Raw genomic sequence first — 21789 nt, 5'->3', positions numbered from 1 at the left:
TATATAATAGATTATTATACAAAAAGAACAGAGAAATTGATAATTGTGGAATAGACTATAATAAATAGTATGTAGATGATGAGTACTTCATTTGTAATTGTCAGGAAATTGACAACTATGGACCCCCGACGTATCATCATGTGTGAGACCAGAAGAACAAGTACTTCAGACAAACAAAAAATCTGTGGTCAAAGGTGGTGAATTGAATCCCAATTAGTTATTGCATATATATATATATATATATATATATATAATATCATCTTGGCTCAAAAACACACCTGAGAATTAAAAAGCTAATTAATCTATTTGGGATGATTCAGGTAATATTTGTTAATTTCCTGATCATCAAAATGACAATCATACTTAATTAAATTTGTAAGCATAAGTGCACTTCACTCCATAAGGATCCGCAGCCATATAGCAAAAGTGAAAACCACACCTGAAAATAACATATAACGACAAGTAAATACAACAATAATTAACGGAAGAAAAAATATATAAAACTGATAAACTCATGATGCCAATTAAATATCCCGTCATCTTCATTATATATGCAGGCTTATGATCATCATCATGCATCCATAATCTTAGTTCTATGCAATATATATATATATATATATCAGAAACTAATTCATCATCTAGAGAGTTGTCCATGAGATGATTTGGAGTGACCTCTAATATTGAATAATGAATATATTGACTTGAAAATATAGAGATATACAAAATTATTATATTATATACAAACCTGCATGCAATGTGCAAGCAGCCCTGCACCTTTTCAACGTAGAATTTGCAACGGGGACATCTTTTCCATTTCTTTTTCTTAGCAAGCTCCATCACCATTATATCATCCCTCTCTCTTTCGTCTTTATTTAGTTTCTGAAATTCCACACATTCAATTCCTGCATGCCATGGTACCTTGCACTGTGCACAGAACAGTCTATGACAATTGGGACACTCCGAGGAAGAAACCGCCTGATCTTCTCCATCATCGACTAACATTGCCGAACAGTCCTTGAAGGGGCAGTAAAATTTCTGCGACCCAAGAAGTAAGGACTCACAAAGGGCATCTTCCCATCGATCAAACACTTCTTTTGGAATAATGGAACGGCAAGAATGGAGCTCCAAGAGACCTTTGCATTTCGGATCAGGGCACTTCACCATTGTTATACTTTCCTGTATCTTTACTGCAACATATGAGCCAATGCAGTCGGCACAGAACGAGTGGCTGCAGTTGCTGTTTCTGAACATTTCTTCGGTCTGTTTCCCATCCATGCAAATGGTGCAGAAGCTTTGAGAAGATTGACCGGTTTCTTTTTCCTTTGCTTCAAATTTTTTCGTGGGAGAGGGATTCTCTTCCTGCTCCACTCCTAGGCCTGGTGACTCGCTTTTGGTTGTTGAATATAATACTGAGGACATGAGAGCCTCTTGGAACTGTAACTCTTGCGCGTATTTTTCATCAGAGATTGGAAATAATTCTTCATCGTCACAGAGAGCTGAGAAGTAGAAATCATCAACAAAGAGAATGTTATTAGAGGACGAGCTTCCTGCCATTTTTCCTTCTAGATTTTCCCTGAGGAACTTGAATTGAGGAGATATATCACTCTGATTCTTCGATTTCATTTTGCTTTTATCTATATACATGAACCTCCAGTCTAGGGGATCTGGAGGGACGTCTCGATCGTCTGGTATTCTGGATATATAGATTGATATTGGTACTTGAAACGTTTAAGTTGTATATGAATTTGACAGTTTAAAACGCCTCCATGCATATCTAGGAATCCGGAAAGCTCCCTACCTGGCCTTGCTGCGTGCATTTTCTTCTCTTTTTCCTTCCAAATTCTCTCTTCTTTCTGGACTGTGCATGCTTCTTGTCAACACAAGCATTTCGAGTCTGTTATGATCAAGATATTGAATCTGTTGTCATATAATTGTTTGCATTAGGGGCGTGCTAGCTTGTTATCAACAGAAGATCGTCTGCTTTCAACTTTGAACAAAGTATAGTTGCTTAGACATGTCCCCAAACACTGGCTTAGTGCCATGTTCAATAAATAATAAAAATAACGTTTCCGTTATGTCACATTCCAAGCAGGTGTTCTTCTGGTGAGTGGTTTTTGCCAATCACATATGTATCCCATAAAAAATAAAATAATAAAGAAGAAGCCAGATGAAGTATATAATATATATATTTTTTGGATAATCTAAATTGTTCAAGGGATATCTCCCTTATCCTCGTTAAGCTACATCAGTTAAATGTTCAATGGAGTATTTGAATATTGTACAACCACCCTTCCCAATCAAGGGTATCCCTCCACCCTAAAGTCTTTCTGCCCCACTAAAAAAGTAAAAAGAAATATATAAACCCGTACTTTTGATGTCATGCCAGCCAACTACTAAGCTCCATTTCACTTCTCTAGTACTTCTTGTGGTTTCCCCCACAATCCTCCTAATTTACTTCCGATGAAAATGGATGAGATCGTAGTAAGTACATCTAACCCTGACAGCCGAATAAATTCAGTCTCTCATGAACACGATATAAGGAAAAGAAAGCCTAAAACTAGTGAGCCAAAGAGGGGAAAAAACAAAAGAAGAGATGCAAAACTGAATCACAGCGGTCTTGATACCATTAAGCCTTGAGGAAATCCATTTCCGACTTTCTGTGGTTTCTTCTTAAAATTTGTAATGCTACAATGTGGACATATGTATTCCAGCCCATCTGTTTTTGCATAATCCTGCAAGTTGGAAACAAATTATTACAACAATAGCTTTAAAAATGAAACACCAACTTTTGATGGATCCACTCCGCCTGCGTATTCATGTACAAAAGGTATGGACTTGATATTATTCAAAAGGTATACTTTTCTAATACCTTAAAAGCACCAAGACCCTGCCTTCTGTCACAGCCAAAGTGGGCCCACTCGCCACATATGCCACAATTCACCCAATCCCCTGCTGCACTACTGTTAAACACTCCACACTTCCATTGTCAGCAACCGCTTGTTTAACATAAACATCTTTACATACCATTTCAGCAGGGAAAAATCAAAAGGAGAAAGAAAAAAGTAATAACCTGTGGCATAGCAGGCAACACTCCCCATCTACATCATCATGAGCCAATTCGTATTCTAGAAGGTAAGTTTCATAGTGTCTCTTTAGCGTATTACCAACTCCCTGTCAAAACATAGAGATTACCTAAATCAAATGATTTTTTTTTTTTTTTTTGATAAATTTATTAATAAGCAAACAAATATTCGACACGTACAAAAGGAGCATACAAGAGTAACCCTTACACATAATAAAGTAAAAAAGGTCCATAAAATTTTTCATGAGTATTATAATCTACTTGATTTTTCATAGGTAATATGCGATCAACTATTAAACTACTCATCATATAGATTCTAAATATGCTCGTTACAAGTTATCACCAATGGATACTTTATTTAGACTGATTTAGGAATCCTAACCACTCTAGGAGTAAGCATTCCTTCCCTCCCATACCCCTACCTGTTTACCATCCTTTTCCCTTTTCCTTCTGTCGCAAACTGTGAACTATCCTTAAATATCTAAAAGAGAGGTAGAAAGATCTGAGAAAGGATTGCAGGGCATACTGTCATTCTATTCGTCATAGTGTAATTATGCATCTTTGAAAAGATCTGCCCCTTCCAGTTGATACCGTTGCCAACATGAAAACCTCCTCTTGTAACCACCTAAGAGCACCTCGAATGTTTCAGTAACAAATGTGAACAAAATTCTCACTAACTAGAAAAATGCAATGAACCAACCTCTTTGTATAAGTTGTAGAGGTCAAGACGCTTCCCATTAAGTATGGCATCTGGAAACTCAGCAAGCCCACCTTGAGGTATAAGTCGACTGTGTCCTCGAAGGATTAGAAACTGCATCACATCCTTCAGAAACTCCTCCTACAAGAGAATAATAAACGACAAAAACAATAAAATGACATTTATTAGACCGTTCCCAAAAAGGCATAAGATTTTTTTCTAATGAAGAAGAAATCTAAAACCTACTTTGGGAATAATGAATCAGCAGAACTTATTTCCTAAGGATCTGACTATCACGTAACACGTTCTAGGGGTAAGGGCTTATATATTACAAATACTGACTAGAGTAGGAATAGATGAGGTGCATTGAAATAGGAGAGTATTCTTCAATCAACAGAAGTCATTAAGGCAACCATTATTTAAGAAGTCTTCTCTTCATTTCAGAGGCATCTTTGATTTGAATTAAACTTCGAAGGACACAACACTTACATTTGGTTTTCTAGCAGACACGCGAAAAGCCACTTTATCTCAAAGGCGTGTATCATATGGTTTTGATCTATTAATTTAGAGTCCATTTACCAAGAAGTTATGAGGTAAATAAGCCTTGACTTCTTACCACAGAGATTATGATTTTTGTAGAAGTAATCAGAGGTTTATCAAAAAACACAAAAGACATAGCCCAGGAAGATAAATTAAAAATGTCATTTCATTTTGTAAATTTCTTGCCAAGGGCCTGTGCAGCCCCAGATTAGTTGGGGCTTTGTTCCGAACACTTGTTGCCAATAAAAAAAAAAATTGTATATTTCTCATTTCTTCCTTTTAACCTAAAGAAATATGCGAGAACAGGAAAAATGGAATTCCAAAACAACCACTTTTGACAGCCAAAGTTTTGGTGATTTGGTGAAACAAATTAGACAACTTACCTCAGAACAATTATGCATTGGACTTCTACCACACCCATGTTTCTTCAGAGGCAGTGGATTCAAGGAAATGATCTGCTTAGACTGAGATGTGCTCGAATATGATCTTCGTTGTGTTGTAGGAGTTGATCCTACAATACTATGCTTTGTAGAGGCAACAACCGGCAAATTAGCCTTAACTTGGCCTCCATCATGCCCATCTGCCTCGGACATTCCCGAAAATGGTGTCATTTTATGGTGCCGAACATGAGGAATAGGTCTCATTGCAGCAACCTTCAGCCGTTTCCTAGCAGGGAGTAAGGGCATGCTAGCCCCATTCCTCAGTCCAGTGACCTTGCTCTCTTCATCAATAATCTTACTAGAGACACCATCATGAGATGCAGGTGTAGTTTCTTGTCTTGGTTCAGATTTCTTTCGACTGGGAGCAGGTGGTCTCAACCAACTTGGGGGACTGCTAAAAATTAAATTGTCCATGCAGGTATCTTTCTCGTGCCTTGGATAGAAAAAGAGTAAACGCTCCGCATCATCTCTCTCGAAAGAAGCAACAGGCAATCCCTGGATGCTGGCAATGCCAAGTGCAACTAAACTACGATACGAAACGTCTGGGGCTAACTGCCTCAAAACCTGAAAACACAACCACAAGCAGCATGGTAACAAATATCCAGGGCTGGCTGCATCAAATTGAGTCAACATAGTAAGTGCGTTTAATATATATATATATATATATATTCCTCTGAAACAGATTCAGATTTGTTGTACAGGTAGCTTTCTAGATACTCCAATTTATAAAAAGCCAAAAAAAATTGAACGTCAAAAGCTGAATTTCTATTAGTTTTCCCAGGGTTTACCATAAGGATTAAATTGTCACACTTCAAAATATCCAAAGACTTTAACAAGCCAATTTACCAGCGATCATTTCATGTCAAGGTCCGAGTTAATTATACCATGCTTCAACTTTTAACAAGCCAATTTACCAGCAAGCTGACATTCTAACATTTAGGAATTATGTTCATATGAATAGTGTATAAAGCTTGGCATTTGGGGCATGGTAAAGAGAGCAAAACTCCTGCAACTCGGTAAGGAAAGTCATAATGCTTAAAAAAATTGGGCGTAGTAGAAAAACCTGTGAAGCCACGTAGGGACCTTCATGCCAACTTCAAATACTGTTGCCCCACAGGCAATTGAAGCAGATCTACGAGGCTCAGAGAATGTAATTTTGTTTTCCTCACTGTCAGGCACTGTATGAACTGGTTGACTCTTCTCAATAATTTCGTTCTTTATATGATTCTCCAGGAGCTGAAGATCAATAATTCATCAATTATAAGATTTCACATTTCCTACACCAAAACCTTGTCACAGAAATGTGTTCATATTACCTGATCATCAAAGCAAGTTTGCGCACTTCCAGACACCAGAAATGAGATGTGGGCACAACTGCTGGTTGTCACATCACATCGCATGGTAACTACACCACGAGAAAAAGTCCCTGCCTGAAGTGGCGGTGGAGGAGCACTAAACCACATTGTAGATGTATCAACATATTAGAATGTTAAATATTAAAACATCTTTTATGAAGTTCAAAACCCCAGAAAGCATCATATCAAGAAAAAAACACAACACCAGTATCTGTAGGTTTTCTCACAGACAAGGGCATAAGTATCTCTTTTGCAAGCAAGGGCATAATCTTATAGTTTAGAAGATTAAGTTGACAGTAACCAAAAGATTTTTAACAACTCTGAAGAATTATAAAGGCACCATATATACCTAAATTTGCCGTGAAGTTTGCTCCCACGTAGCTGAAACAACATAAAGAACAAAGTGAGAAAGAAAAGAGAGAACTGAAACCTTCTTGAACTGAGAAGATGAAATCAAACACACGCAGATAAGACTCGTACAGACAAACAATCATCACTTACTTCAATGTTCAAGAGGGCATTGAGGCCATCTGCCAATGATTCTAGCATGCATGCATCCTGAAAGGAAATTGTTCAATAAGTATACTATGAACAAATATATATGTGGGTGGATGGCTGTGTTTTCTGCAGTGATGTGCAGATGTTCGTTAGTGATGAAGAACCAATATAGAGTGATAAAGAGAGATCCAACCCAGCTTACCAATGTGCAAGGCACTCCACAAACAAGAAACCTTAAGCTCACATCATCATCGTGTATCTTTATGGCAGGCAGAGTACCTGAAGAACTTTCATCATCTTCCTCTGCATCTATCTCAGGGGGATCAACACTGATTTTCAATCGATCCCCTATAAGGAATGGCCCCAACTCTCCAGTAACTTTATGGCTGTTATTAGGAAGGACATAGTTGTTTCTTACACAGTAGAGCCTGAAGGAAGCTCGTGCAAGCTGGAAAGCATCCCATGTATGAGTTGATGAACTGCAATCCAACAGATAAATGAAACGCCATGTCAAGCTAATATCATATTATCTAACTCTTATTATTATTATTATTATTATTATTATTATTATTATTATTATGTATGAGTCACATAGGCAAGCTCACAGTTCTAAACAAAGCTCAAAGGCTTAATCAGGATCAAATGTGAATTACCCAAGGTGCACTTGGGAAACTCCTTACCGAGGGCTGTGCATCCCTGGGATTAGTCGGGACTTTGTACTCAGACACCCAGTGCCAATAAAATATATATATATATATATATATATATATCTTGATAGTCTCAAGAACATGCAAGCGTGTGCACAAATGCACACCACAAACTTCATACATATAGTCTGACACATTCATAGAGAGAGTAGTTCTGTTCCACAATGAGATTATTTATCTTGCCTCCAAGCATGCACATGGAAAATTTTGTTCATACATTGCCTCAAAAATTGCAGAGATAAACCTTACCATGCACCTACTCGGTAAAGATAATATACCTCTGTACCACCGAAAATAATGCATGACGAAAATGGCAAGCAGCATAATAAGAAATTGCATTCTTCCAATATATCACATAAGGAATCCCCTGCAAAAGTGAAGCACCCCGATTTTAATCAAATTTTCGATGAACTAAAATTATGTTAAACCATTGAAACAAAGCTAGCACCTCTAGAACTCAAAGCTAAGCAGCTGAAACTAAACTCATTCGCTATTAGATAACCATTAGTGGTGAACACGTGAAGGCATGATCGAAATTCCTTTATGAAACTCACCTTTGAGTGAAGCACCTCTGCTAATTTGTCTCCATTTGGGATCTCCAAATAAACCTGCAGGCACATCAAAGCTTAAATCAGATCATAAGCCAACATAACCACATGACTTTCAACAAAATTTGGAAAATAGAAGTGGTAAAATGGGAATAATCAGCACGGAGTTTAAGCAACAAGACAAGACCATGAAGAACCATGCAAATTATCCGTGAACATGCTTCCAATTTATCCAAACTTACAGCATTCCTACTGATTTCTTACTAATTGTCTTGCCTTTGCTCTATTTTCTTATCATAATGAAAACTCAGTGACCAATTCTTTACAAAGTTCTTTTCACTACTACATTTTGTTTATTCAGCTCGGTTTTTATAAGTAATAATTCTTTTATTTTAATTCAGATGATTAAGGAGCATAAGTGCAATTTCAATGTTTTTTTTTTTTTTTACTCTATAATCACTTCTCTTTCTTCCACAAGCCTTCCATTTATTCCATCTCAATATTTATCCAACAGACACAGTAAGAGATAACATATATTTCTCAAAAGCTTAATTTAGCACAAACTGAAATATGACTACACAGGTAAGAGTATAAAACTCAGAACTAAAAACTCAATCCTATTAATCCAAGCACGGATGTCTCTGAAAATAACAATCTAAGATATTGTTGCAAACCAGAGTTCTGACAACATACAAGAGCTTGAGCAGTCTTGCAGTACCTGCCTGACACTATTAACCAAATGTCCCAGCGTTCGATGATTGTTATGCAGAAATTCACTATGCATGAAGCATTAATGTCCACATTCGAAAAAAAAAAAGATAAAAACAGTCATATGAGGAACTGAGAGGAGGAGATCATGAGATGCATGTACCAACTAAATCACCAGCCCTAAAATAGAAAAGGAAACAGAGTAATGCACTGACCACTTGTGGTGATCTCACCCCACCCCCATGGCGGAAAATAAAAATTAAAAAAAAAAAAAAAAAAAAAAAAAGGAGGAAGAGAGAAAGAGGTATATACATAAAGAATGCACTTAACATGCTCAATTTAGATAAATCACATACTGCAGTAGGCAATGTGGTGGCAAAGATCTCAGATATAGCTTCTGGGGTGGACATGTCAACACCTTGCCACACCAGACGCCCAACTTCATCATTCTCGAGTTGCACTCCTTGCAAGTAAACAATACTCGGTCTATATGATTCCAGAGTCCTACAGAGCTCATCTTTGCTTGGATTGGTCAGAGTCTGAACCTACACACGGAGAGTGAGAACTATAGTAAAAAGAGTCAACAATGAACATGAAGGAAATATAAGCATGTGTAACACAATTCCTTTCTGAAATTAATAACAGAAAATTTACAACCAAAAATCCAATATTGCACCTCCAAACGTCCAGAAGACGCCAATTCAGGAAAAGGATATCTGGGCTCATCCTCTGCAGCATCCTTCTCGAGTTTATCTTCCGAAAATTTCCCACAGGTAACAGCAAGAAGACTACATGTGTGTTTTGAAGCGCCTTGAGGATGAACCATCATTCACAATGCAAGTATTCTCTTTCCAGGAGAGTAGAACCACCAATTCTCTTACGCCAAAAAGCCTCACAAGCTTCTTACAGAACACATAGAACCCGAAATCATGACACCCACTTGATTCAAACTCTGCACCAATTTCCACCCCAAAGGAGAATCCGCCCACAACCCATCATGACCCACAAGCAGATCCTATAAATCTAAGCAAGCAAACAACCCAAATCCCAGCCACCAAGCCAGAATTCACCACCCAAACACTAAAAGGCCATGGAATCCAGAACCGAAGCAAATCAAACCCTATATCCTTATCATGGAGATATGAGCAAAATTAATCAATTTTCTCCCACTGATCGAATAAAATGTTGAAAAGCCCTCAGTTTTCAATGCCGAAAGCTGTCAAAACCGAGGAAATAGCCAAGACCCAGATGGGATTAGGAGGAAAACTCACCCCTTCAGACGATAAAACAGAAAACCCACCGACCCATCCGGGGATTAAAGGTCTTCAACTACCCAGAAGGGGGAATCGAGAAACATCGATGATCCAAGTGAGTCCGCGGCTTGTAGAATCATAAACAAGCACTGAATGGACAAGCAAAGTAAGAGAAAGGTAACCCTAGGCCCTTAAAATTCACTTCTCAAATTTTTTATTTCGAAAAAAAGAATCTATAAAAATAAGAACTTTTTTTTTATATCCCAATTTACACTCCACGAAAGAAAAACAATCAAAAGCCCAAAATCGCCAAAATCAGATTATATTATTCCCGAGTGTTAAAACAGTATGAGTCAGACAAATCTAACCTCAGGTCAAACATCAAAACTAAGGAAAAGAAATAAAAGAGGGCGACAGAGATTACAACTATAAGGCCCTTTGATGAACACATAAAGTAAAAGCTCTCATAGGAAACAGAAACAAAAACAAAAAAAAAATCCAAAGATGTATTTTTTGTGAACAAATAATTAAACAAGTACTCGTCGGTAAGGTTCTCTTTTCTTCTAAGTAATCGAACCAAACGAATAGTAGGACCTAAAATCCATAGAGATAAAAGTTCTCGGGATAATTTGCATTAAGTGGGTGGCCAAAAGATTCGGACTTCGTGAATGTAACGACGTTGTCAGTTCTCCAATAGATAGATTAAAGTCAAACAGAAGCTCGGATTTATTTACTAGTTTTTACCCGTAGTCCTACGTTTCTTTCTTTTTTTTTGTATGTTCATTTTCATGCTTCTTTTTGATCTTCGTTCGGCTACACGAGGCCTGCTCCCCTTTGTTTCGAAACCCCAGTGCCAGTCCATCACCTCTCTCTCTCTCTCCACTCTCTCTCTCTCTGTGGAAATTAATAACGACAAAAAAAATACAAAAAGTCAGCTTTAATTGTACAACTCGTGAAAAATGCCATAAATTGCAGGGTTGATAACTATTCGCAATTGCACAGCCATTGGCCGAGTTTTGGCTCCTTTTCTTGTTCCTACCGTTTTTTAATTTTTATTTTTATGGGCTCTTCTTGTTCTTCATCTTCTCTCCTAAAACTCGTTATAACTTCATCAAAGAAACATGAAAAATTGTAGTAAGATGATATGTAGAATTAACAGCAATACTACGTAAGTGTCATCGAACAGAATTCCTCAGCGATATCTAGCTGGTTTTGGTAATGAAAGTTGAGTTTTCTGCACGTGTTGAATCGAAATCTTGCAGGAAAATTGGCAACATAGAGCACTTTATACCACTTATCTAGAAAAGGCTTCATGCGGTGCATCTACTCACTAGCAGGCTCTGGAATACGTTATGATCACCTGTATTCAAAATTATATGGTTTCGGCTTAGTAAATCTGTGTGGCATCATTCTTTGCTCATTCTCACGGTTTGAAAAGGCGGAAGAAGAAGAAGAGCCTTACCCGTTTGGATTGAGAGGACTGAGAGATGATATGAGTTTAAAATGTTTCGTGAACAGTGATAAAATTTATGAGTTAAAATTTATAAATAATAATGAAATTACTCAACTCATCCTTCAATTCAAACGGATAATATTTGGTTATATAATTCAAATGAAATAAGATATGATGTTCTATTGAAAGTTAAAAAAATTATTATCATATTATTTTTTAATATTATTTTTGTTTTTAAGTTTAAAAAAATTAAATTATTTATTATATTTTGTGTAGAAATTTAAAAAAATTATAATAATTATATAAAATGAGATCATTTAATTTTATGTAATCAAACTAACACTTTTTATAGTCCTTATTTCCTCCCATAAAAATAAAGAATTATTTGATATAATGAAAAATACAAATAACATCGTTACTTGATGTACTTTATTAGATTATAATTTTTTTATTGTAATACAGATTTAACTACCACATCGTCTTAAAATTATATATATTTGTAAACCTAATACTCATATAAAAATAAAACCTTATATGTTTGTGTATGAAGATCGATGAGCAAATATGTGGTGAGATTTAGCTTAGAGTACTCTCAATGGTTGCTCTATAATACATTTTTCTTTAAAATATAAAAAAAATTGTTCAAAAATGACCTACAATGGATGTTGTATTTCATCTTTATTTTCCATTTTGTTTTAGTGATCCCGCTACATCTAGAGGGAACTGTTTGTCCATGTAAAACATTTTAAATTCATTTCTCTCTCGTCGTCTGATTTTTCTATTTCTTCAAAATCTTTTATCTTCATTTTAGACCCTCCTCTCTCTCTCTTTCCCACGCTTTTTTCTTTGTTTAGCGTCAAAGACTCTGTGTTTCTCTCAAATAACACCCCTAGGCACCAAGTTTTGCTCAAATAATGATTTTTTGCTTTGAGTTCCTTTCAAATAACAATTCCATATCTTCAAGTGAATTATTTTTCAAATGCAGACAAAATATCTTCTTTTTATTTTTTAAATTAATTTATATTTTGATTTAACTTATAAATTTGGATTAATTTAAAATAGAACATAATTATATGATATTGTATATGAGTAGATATTACAAATATCAAAAGATATGATATCATTGGTAATTAGAGAAAATATTTGAAATGAATAAAAAATATTTAAGAGTATAATATTTAAATGATATGAAGAAAAAATATATAAGCTGATGTATGATATATTGTAAAAGTCAGTATGTAAAATTAAAAAAATAGATTTTAGCGATGTATTTTAAAGAATAAGATGAATAATCCATTGTGAGTGCTCTTAGAACATATGATAAAAAAAAAAAAAAAAAAAAAAAAAAAAAAATAGTTCCTTTCTTTGTATAGTTGAATGAGCTTCCCTATACGGAACTCTTTTTTTTTCCGAGTCATAGGGATTATGAAGGAAGGACTAGCGTGAAATTGTGAGTGTCATGGATTAAAGAAGAGAGACTGATATTGATGGCACAACAGTACCTAATTTTCACCCTTTTTTAACACATACATCCAAAAACATTATCAAAGTTTTCTAAAATCGAACTAATCTATGTTAGTAACAAGTTGATTTCCTAATAGAATTATCTTAGATATAAAAACTAACTCAAAATAATGATAAGTGAAATCCAACTAAAACTCTCGACAAATCTTTTTAGTTCATACCATATTAAATCATCAATTGTCTGAAAAATGAACCAAAGACCTTGCTCATAGGATTGAACATTATCTGCCTTTCGAACTCAATGCATAATCAATTCAGCTCTTGCTACATTTCCTTGATATAAGAAGATTAGATTTTCATCGGATGAGTAAAAGATCAGAGTGTTTACAAGATTTTCATTTCAAGTTCATACGCCAAAGATCAAATTGCATGCAATCATCGTTTAGGAAAATGTAAAGAATCCAATAATATTTGAATTAGCAAGATTGGTAACATAGCATTTGAGGTGAGACCTTTAGAACTCGTTTAGATAGTGAGATGAGATGATTTTAGATAAATTAAATAAAATATTATTAGAATATAATTTTCTAATATTATTATTATTTTACAATTTAAAAAAATTAAAAAAAAATTATAATAATGAGATGAGATGATTTTTTTATCCACACCAACCTAATTTACAGATCAATATGACAAATACAACGTTATTGTCATGACAAATGGGATCGATAGGAGCTCTCTCTCTGCCAACTATGAAACAATGCTATAAAACTACTGCCCTTTTTGTCTAACTACACAAAGAAGCTGCTGCTGCAAACATCAAAGCATCGATAATGCTGAAAAATTAGAAAAGAAAGCATCGGTATATCTTTCAGGCCGGCCCACTTGCTATAGAAGCTGAAAGAAAGCGACGGGCAAGAATGGTAAGTAAAGTGATGCTTATCCTGCAATCTAAAGGGAAACAAAAGCACTGATTTTCTCTCTCTTTTTCTTTTTGGGGTGAAAATCTTTCTACTTGCTTTATAATTTATACACCAAATATAGCAAAAATATTTACAATAGATATTCTTTCAGAAATTCCCACTGCACTCCACAACACATCCAGTGCATTGCTTCCGATCTGCACCTGAAAACAATAGTAAAAAAGAGTGTACGTATCAGCAATGAGGCTATGAAACTACTGCCCAATTTGCTTGACAACGGATCCGCGGCCTACGCTCGCTCATGTCGCTGACGGAATTCCTGCAGGAGGATTTGAGTCTCACGCCGGCCACTGTTGCAACGATGCCCATGATAAGGTGATAGCATTTGCTTGGTAGAAGTTTCTACTTCTCTCATTTCATCCAAAACTACTTCGCTGTCGCGGCACTCTACACTGCAAAACCCTTGGTCACCCTGCATTAACTTAATATATATTAAACGCTCACAATCGCAAGCCAAACGATTTCTCGATTTAAAAAATTATGATCTTCTAGGAAAAGCAATGAACTTTCATCAGTTAACAGTTCTATAATATAATATATACATGATCTTTATAGATGAGTTTACCTGTACATGTATACATCTTTACGAGGGCTTAATTTCTTGCTGCATAACCGACATGTTTTCAGAAAACGAGAATATTCAAGAGATTTGGTCTGAACATGATCACGCGCTTCAGATGTTGGTTGGCTTTTCGATATTGCATGAGATTTCACAAGAACATTGGATTCACCATGTGAAATCTGTACAAGGATTTGCAACCCAGCAGCTAATGAAATATTTTTTGAGCACTTATTTTCTATGCTCTCCCCATTGATGATGATCTCTTTATCCTCCAGCTTGAAAGGACTCCTGAACCTTGGAAGCATTTTTATGTACAGAGAGAGAGAGAGAGGAATTTGATGAGAGTTCTGAAGTGAAGGAGAGAGATATTTAAAGGATCTTTGTACACAGTTCACAATAATGTCGAAAGGAGAAAATAACATGTTTTACTATTGTTATTCAGTTTCTCCCGTGCTCCATTTTGCTTCTGATTGTTCTGTATTATAAGAGAAATACTTTAATCATAAAGTGATTATATAAAGATAATCTCAAAAATTGATGTGTCTTGATGTAGTTTGTCAAATTATAAAATTATTTTTATTGTAAAATAGATTCGACAGATCATATAAAACGATATCTATTTATAAAATTATTTTTATCTGATCAATTTATAGCTATAACACTTCTCACCGGCCGAGTTCAGCAATGCATGCTCTTCCCCAAGGAAAACATAGTTGGACATTTTTTAGGCTTTTTTGTTTTGTTTTGTTTGGACCCACCAAAAGGCACAACATTTTCTTAGGTCTAAACTGTAATGAGAAACGTGAAAGAAGCGAAAAAAGTAAGGATAGTGTGGAAAAACAGTTCATGTGTTGTTCGAGAAAAAAGTAATGCATATGAGATTTGGGACCTCTTGCATCCCTTGGGAAACATGGGTCCTATTAAGAAAAATAAAAACAAAATATACTTCCATCCAGCATTGATTTTATACGGTCGGGATCAAATATCTAAGACCGATTTATGAATCAAATGGTTGTTAATTAGCTCTCTCCTTGAGCAAGTTTAAACGGAAAAGAAAATATAGAACACAGAAACTAATAAAAGGATTGATTTTCGACATATGTCTAAAATTTGATTTAATTGGATGGATAAGTCTAACCATTTTAATGATTCTGATGGGGCTGAAATCAAATCAGCAGTCGCACATCAAGCTATCAGCAGGATCCACGTGTGACTCTGGTGAGTGGCAAGCATTCCTGAATTAAATCAAATGTCCGACGATCTCAGGTGATTCAATGGGTGGCGCCACAAATACAAAGCAGGGAATTGATGATAACATGCTGCAAGTAAATATAAGTTCATCAACAAAATTGGATAGGAAAAGAGCTTCCAATTAACGGGTTTTTTTTTTTTTTTTTTTTTTTAAACCTTGCACATTATTATACAGAGAAATGATATACAGTCTTGGAGTTTGTAGTTTCCAGATACTCCCTTCGAAAAAAATAGATAAATCTGATATTTATATGAAAAAAATTATTTTTTTTTAATGATAACTCTATTTTTTTTCAAATTGAATATGTGAAAACTGTAAATTCCAAAACTGTATATACAATTTTGGATTGAAATTTGTAGGGCCCGTAAGTCTTGTCAGGAGCGACTGACTAACCCCATAAGGAGAACACGTTAAGGCCTCGTTTGTTTTTACAGATGAGATGAGTTGAAATTAAAATTAAAAAATTAAATAAAATATTGTTAAAATATATTTTTTAATATTATTTTTATTTTGAGATTTGAAAAAATTGAATTGTTTATTTTATTTTGTATTGAAAATTAAAAATTGAAAAAGTTGTAATGATAAGCTGAGATGAAATGAGATGTTTTCTGAAAACAAACGAGACCTAAATAGGAGATATAGTAGACTCTGTGGGGAAAAAATTAAGGCCCATGTAAATGGAAGCAAGCTAGAAGATGGCCCACAACCATGGTATGCATGAAACCCAGCAAAATCTCTATATAAAGGGAAAATAGTTACAAATGAGGCCTATAAAGGAAGTGCCGACTTCATATTTGATCAAGTTTTGTTATACTGATAAGAGAAGGGTAGAATTCAAGTTTGTATATCTTTACAGGCTCTCATATCAAGTGGGCATGGCATCCAAAAATTCTAAAAATCAAATATTCTCCTATCATATCAAACAAGGGCCTTCCGAGTAAGCTTATTGGAGTCCAATAAACCCTGAACAAAAGCAAATAAACCAAGGACTCCAACATCAAAAGCACCAATTCCAAAATCAAAACAAATGACGAAAACAGAACAGTATAAGTGGGGCCTACCACAAAAAGAAAACACTACAAACAAACAAACAAAAAGTTCGCACCTGATGCACAGGCATGCATGTATCTGCACATAGGAATACATGTCTGTGTGAACATGTGCACATATGCGTGTCTGATCATTTACCAAGTGCACAGAAAAATCCACCAATGCTAAACCAAACTTAACATTCATTCATTCATTGAGTCCAGAATATCTCCATGACACAAAGCATTCTTACATCATGATCTGGAAAACAGTAAATGAGACAAAATTGTAGCCATAACACGCCTATAAGTAGAGCTGGATGAGCTCATCACTGACCACAGATGGAGTGAGGACACCCAAATCTGTGAAGAGTAACGTAAGATATTGAGGAGGTGTATAATCCCGAGCAGACGTTTCGACCTCAACCTTGGAGGGGATGGGCACCCCAAAATCAATGGGACGTAAAGCAGGGGCCATGTCTTTCTGGTCCAATGGGTACAGGCGAGCAAACTGCAAAGAGTCGTATCAAATTATCAATCTCGTATAATTCTTGTAAGAAAAAACACCATGTTTAAAAAAATGTGATAAATGCAACAAAGTGAATTGCTCCAATTCATCATGCAGTTTTTGATACCATAAAGAACAAATTTTGGCATACCTTGTAACTTTCAGCAGCCACATAAACTGGTTTGTTCATGCTGTGTGCTACCAGTGCAATTTGGTACGTTCCCATCATATTAATAATACCCCCACTCTCAACCACCCCATCTGCCCCAACAAATACCATATCGACCTCATCCATACTATAGGCCGCTGCAGAGTCAATTAGAAGCTTCACAGGAACATCAAGCTTAGCCAGCTCGTTAGATAATCGTAAACCTGTTCTATCCGGTCTTCCCTCTGCATTTTACAGCATGCAAATTTAAATTTGGTGGTAAGAAATGATAAGATATGGAAAATCATCACGACACAATATGGAAAGTCTACGAGATGCAGACACTGCTCACTCATTCATTCAAGAATAGTATCATCTTGCATTACAAAATGATATGCAGATGTAAGGCTAGAACCCCTGGTACGTGTTACTGGAGCAGGGAACCATACTCGATGGACAGGCATATAACTACTAGGAAATCATCCACTTGGACCACTTTCAATGACAGATGATATTGATCAAGTTATGCACCAAGAAGATAATGTTATTTCTTGCAACCTCGTTTATTTGCAACCTAGGCTCTTGAAGATGTAAGTAAAGGCTCAAATACCAAATAAACAAGATCCCAAATAGCTAGTGCTGCCAGTAGAAATGGAGCTAATTTTGATTTAATCCAATTAAAGGATACTCCAATGCAAAAAGAGGGTATTGACAAAATAAAACCTGTGCATAAAACCCGGAAGAGTTTCTTATTCTGAGCAGCTGTCTTCAGCACTTCCAACACAACTCTAGAAAAACCGTGCACCAAAATGGTACAACCATCAAAAATAAAATCCTGACTAAGCATTGCAATTATCCTGCGTGCCTGCAACATTAAGACAATTAGTTGTGCTAATAGGGGCTTCACGACACCATCGCAATACATCATATAGTCGTTATTAGTTTAGTTACCTTATAAGATATCTCACCAAACTTCTCTGCACGTTCAATCAAGCGAGACCTAGCTGAATTGAAGTCCTCGTATTCTAGAGCTGAAGTTCTAGTTACATAGCGCATGAACAGATCACAGCCTGCTGTCAAGGAGATGGAGGTCGTGTCCCATGACTGGACAGCAGATACAGGTTAAACATATTAATTGGCAATATAATCTATATATAGGTGAACAGGTTTAGTGGACCACCCACATAGCAGACAATGACACTACTTTTCTCTCCCACACTGCCCCAACTTTGTCACAAACACATGTTACAATTCCCCATGGCTGAACCATTATTTTTGCAATATTGTTTCTTTTATAGGTATTTTTGCAATATCGTTTGCTTGCCACTTCTCAAGCACTTCTGTTAAAAAGAAACATCTGTTTCAGATATCTCTCCTCTTTCTTTTTGTTTTCAATTTTTTACCATGTTGAAATTTTGCATGTTGTAGTTTGCTTGCCACTTCTCAAGCACTTCTGTTAAAAAGAAACATCTGTTTCAGATATCTCTCCTCTTTCTTTTTGTTTTCAATTTTTTACCATGTTGAAATTTTGCATTCATCAAAATCTGCCGGTCAGGGGGATGTGCAACAACTTTACCAAATATCCTCGCCTAACTACATTTTTAAATCACTTGATGTCCACAAGTTTAACCTATAATGTACAGTTATAATCTATAAGCAGCTCATTCTACATGAATTCTTTCGCATAAACATTTCAACTAATAAACACGAAGACTAAACCAACACATTCATGATATCAGAAATTTGTAAATGAAAGCACTCCCTCAAACATGGTCAAAAACATTTAATATGCAGTTCCACATCCAAACCCCAATACCAATTCTCAAGGGCTTCTTTCCAGAAATACATCAACTGCAACCTATTTCTTGCTGACCTGAGGTGCTATACCATGAGAAACTCCAAGAGAAAAATCGTAAGGCCACAAACAAAATGGTCGTTCCAATTATATGAATCTTTCTTTTTTTCACAAATTCTATGGCGGCACTATAACTTCCCAGACCACCAAACTTATAATTCAAGCCAATTCACGGTATTGCTGTATAAAATCTTCGAACATAGTACTAAAAGATGAACGCCAGGAGAATAAACGTGACAGACAACAAACATGTAAATCTTTCAACAAAGTTAATTTAGAATGGGACAAATACGTGGTAATAGCAACTTGTAATAATGTTTTCCATTTAAAGAATTGATCCAATACACTTCTAACTTAAAATAGATTATAAAGAATTACACTTACTTTGAGAGAATCAGAGGCCTTCTTGAGCTCAATTTCGAGCTCCATCATGGTGGTGGCCTCGCTAGCCCTAATCACCGCGGCCAAAGCCCTAATTGCGGCGACAGCCTCGGCGAGATCGGGCTGCTTCCGCCAGTTGTCGAACTCTTGGATGACGCTGAAGGACTTGCCGGAGTCGGACTCCTTGAGGACAGGTTCCGGCAAGGGAAGGTCCTCGGTTTGGCGGCCGACGGCAGCCTGTGCCTGGGCTAGCCAGTCGGGGGTGACGACGCCTGTGTGGGCCGCCCTCGTCTGGTAATAGGCCGAGATCTTAGGGTTAGGGTTTTGGTTGAATGGCTCGACGGAGGCCGCCATGTGCGACGACTCGGTTTGGGGCGGAGACAGATACAGAGTTTCGGGTTTTGACGTTGATGCGGCGTCGTGTTGATATCGTTGGTCGAGAATGAAAGAGGCCGATCTCCGCCACATTAATACGTGTATTATGAGGGTGTCACTTTCCCAGGAAAACCCTCGAGTATTTACGAGAGAAAATCACCAAAAAAAAAAAAAGATAAAGAAAATCCGAATTCGCAGGGACTGTGTTGGTAGATTCCGATCTGTGGAATCATTATGTTCGATAACATCGTAGGATTGGGATGTGAATAGAGAGAGCGAACCTGATTATCTTCCCACAATTTTAATTTTATTTTTTATAAAAAAAAAATTTATTTTATTTTTTATAAAAAAAAAATTTATTTTATTTTATTCCTTTCTCCAAACAACATCATAGATTCGATTATCTATCAACTTAATTTGTTATAATTATATCTTTAATACGAGTTTGTTTTGAGAATCATGTCTAATATTTGTTAGAGAAAGTCTACTTTACCTTCCTAATTTGATACATTTATTTGACACTTAATCAAAATTTATTTTTTTATTTTTTATTTTTTTTATTAATGATTAAGAAAGTGATTTTAAATATATAGATGTATTATTTTTATTTTTTAAATATATTAAAAAATGTGAAAAAAAAAATTAAAAAAAAAAAAATTTACGCTGGGCATACCGCCCAGCGGTCAAAATGGGGCGGGCATAGTAGCCGCCCCTATTTGTTATTGGTACGCGGACATCTTATGAGAGTTCATCTGACCGAAATTGGCTCATCTTATTGGTACATTTTGTTGGTCATGTTCAGGACATGTTTGAGTGGGAATTCTATAAATAATAATAAAATATTTTAAATTAATATATTTTATATTAAATTTAAAAAAAATAAGAGTAAAAAAATTAAATATAAATATTATAAAATTAAAAAATATTTAAATATTAGTTTTTAATATTACGTCTGCTTTGAAATTTAAAAAAATTATATTTTCTTTGTATTTTATTTTAAAATTTAGAAAAGTTATAATAATCAAATAAAAAAATTTAAAATTTAAAATGAAAATGAATTTTACTTAAGGACTAGTTTGGATAGTGAGATGAGATGATATGATTTTAATTAAAAATTGAATAAAATATTATTAAAATATTATTTTTTAATAATATTATTGTTTTGATATTTAAAAATATTTAATTGCTTATTATATTTTGTATAGTAATTTAAAAAAATTATAATGATGAGATATATGAGATGAAATACTCTCTAGATCCAATCGAGCCTTTAAACAATGTTTGTGAATAAAATTATAAAAAATTTTGATATGAAACGAGAATTTATCATTTCTATTGTTTTTAAAACTTCTTACAATAAATAAAATTATCAACCTTAGATTTTTCCGATTTAGCGTGCGTGACATATTTTCGTATTTGCACAGCCTTAGAGGTTATCCAGTCTCAAATGAGGGCTCCTAATAATAAGTACAAATATTAGTCATATATGGCAAATAGGATAAAGAGTATCTTTCTTTGATTTTTTTTTTTTCTCATTTAAAGTGCTTGAAAATATTTTCGTATTTGCCCATCAATAATTATATAAATATTTTATGCGGGCTCCTAATAATAAATAAAGTTGTTATCATATACGATAAATAGGGTAAATAGTAACAACCTTTGCTTTCTCTCATTTAACCTATTTAGATTAGAAGAGATGAGATGTTTTTAAATGAAAATTAAATAAAATATTGTTATAATATTATATTTTAATATTATTATAGTTTTGAGATTTGAAAAAATTAAATTATTTATTATATTTTATGTGATAATTTAAAAAAATTGTAATGATGTGATTAGATGAAATCGTTCTATATCCAAATAGGGCCTTAATAAAAACTCACAAAACAAACTAAATTTTCCACATGTCACCTATTGATATGATAAAGATTATAAAATTTAAAATTCAAAAA

At 35.0% G+C, this 21789-nt stretch overlaps 4 protein-coding genes across 4 annotated transcripts; all 4 read right to left on the bottom strand.

The window, feature by feature from the left end:
- Window positions 1-363: 363 nt before the first annotated feature.
- Window positions 364-2101, bottom strand: LOC121247442 (E3 ubiquitin-protein ligase RNF144A-like). Its single transcript, XM_041145790.1, has 2 exons — window positions 746-2101; window positions 364-439 (listed from the first exon to the last, which is right to left on the bottom strand). Exons 1-2 carry the CDS (start codon window positions 1642-1644, stop codon window positions 364-366), a joined length of 975 nt encoding a protein of 324 aa, XP_041001724.1. The 5' UTR covers window positions 1645-2101.
- A 67-nt stretch (window positions 2102-2168) lies between these two features.
- Window positions 2169-10763, bottom strand: LOC121244895 (AT-rich interactive domain-containing protein 4-like). The gene is made up of 15 exons (XM_041143137.1): window positions 9252-10763; window positions 8932-9120; window positions 7874-7927; window positions 7598-7686; window positions 6815-7091; window positions 6616-6672; window positions 6464-6495; window positions 6076-6211; window positions 5832-5995; window positions 4703-5333; window positions 3783-3920; window positions 3609-3707; window positions 3071-3171; window positions 2870-2960; window positions 2169-2732 (listed from the first exon to the last, which is right to left on the bottom strand). Exons 1-15 carry the CDS (start codon window positions 9402-9404, stop codon window positions 2607-2609), a joined length of 2337 nt encoding a protein of 778 aa, XP_040999071.1. The 5' UTR covers window positions 9405-10763; the 3' UTR covers window positions 2169-2606.
- Window positions 10764-13719: 2956 nt separating this feature from the next.
- On the bottom strand, window positions 13720-14595 carry LOC121244879 (FCS-Like Zinc finger 17-like). Its single transcript, XM_041143113.1, has 2 exons — window positions 14294-14595; window positions 13720-14141 (listed from the first exon to the last, which is right to left on the bottom strand). The coding sequence occupies exons 1-2, from the start codon at window positions 14593-14595 to the stop codon at window positions 13958-13960; spliced, it is 486 nt and encodes a 161-aa protein (XP_040999047.1). The 3' UTR covers window positions 13720-13957.
- A 2164-nt stretch (window positions 14596-16759) lies between these two features.
- On the bottom strand, window positions 16760-20119 carry LOC121244786 (translation initiation factor eIF-2B subunit alpha). The gene is made up of 5 exons (XM_041142996.1): window positions 19466-20119; window positions 18178-18330; window positions 17950-18091; window positions 17230-17471; window positions 16760-17081 (listed from the first exon to the last, which is right to left on the bottom strand). The coding sequence occupies exons 1-5, from the start codon at window positions 19928-19930 to the stop codon at window positions 16875-16877; spliced, it is 1209 nt and encodes a 402-aa protein (XP_040998930.1). The 5' UTR covers window positions 19931-20119; the 3' UTR covers window positions 16760-16874.
- Between the last annotated feature and the right edge of the window lie 1670 nt (window positions 20120-21789).

Source organism: Juglans microcarpa x Juglans regia, chromosome 1S (assembly GCF_004785595.1).
Source record: "Juglans microcarpa x Juglans regia isolate MS1-56 chromosome 1S, Jm3101_v1.0, whole genome shotgun sequence".
Lineage (NCBI taxonomy): Eukaryota > Viridiplantae > Streptophyta > Magnoliopsida > Fagales > Juglandaceae > Juglans > Juglans microcarpa x Juglans regia.
This window is presented reverse-complemented; position numbering and strand designations above follow the sequence as displayed.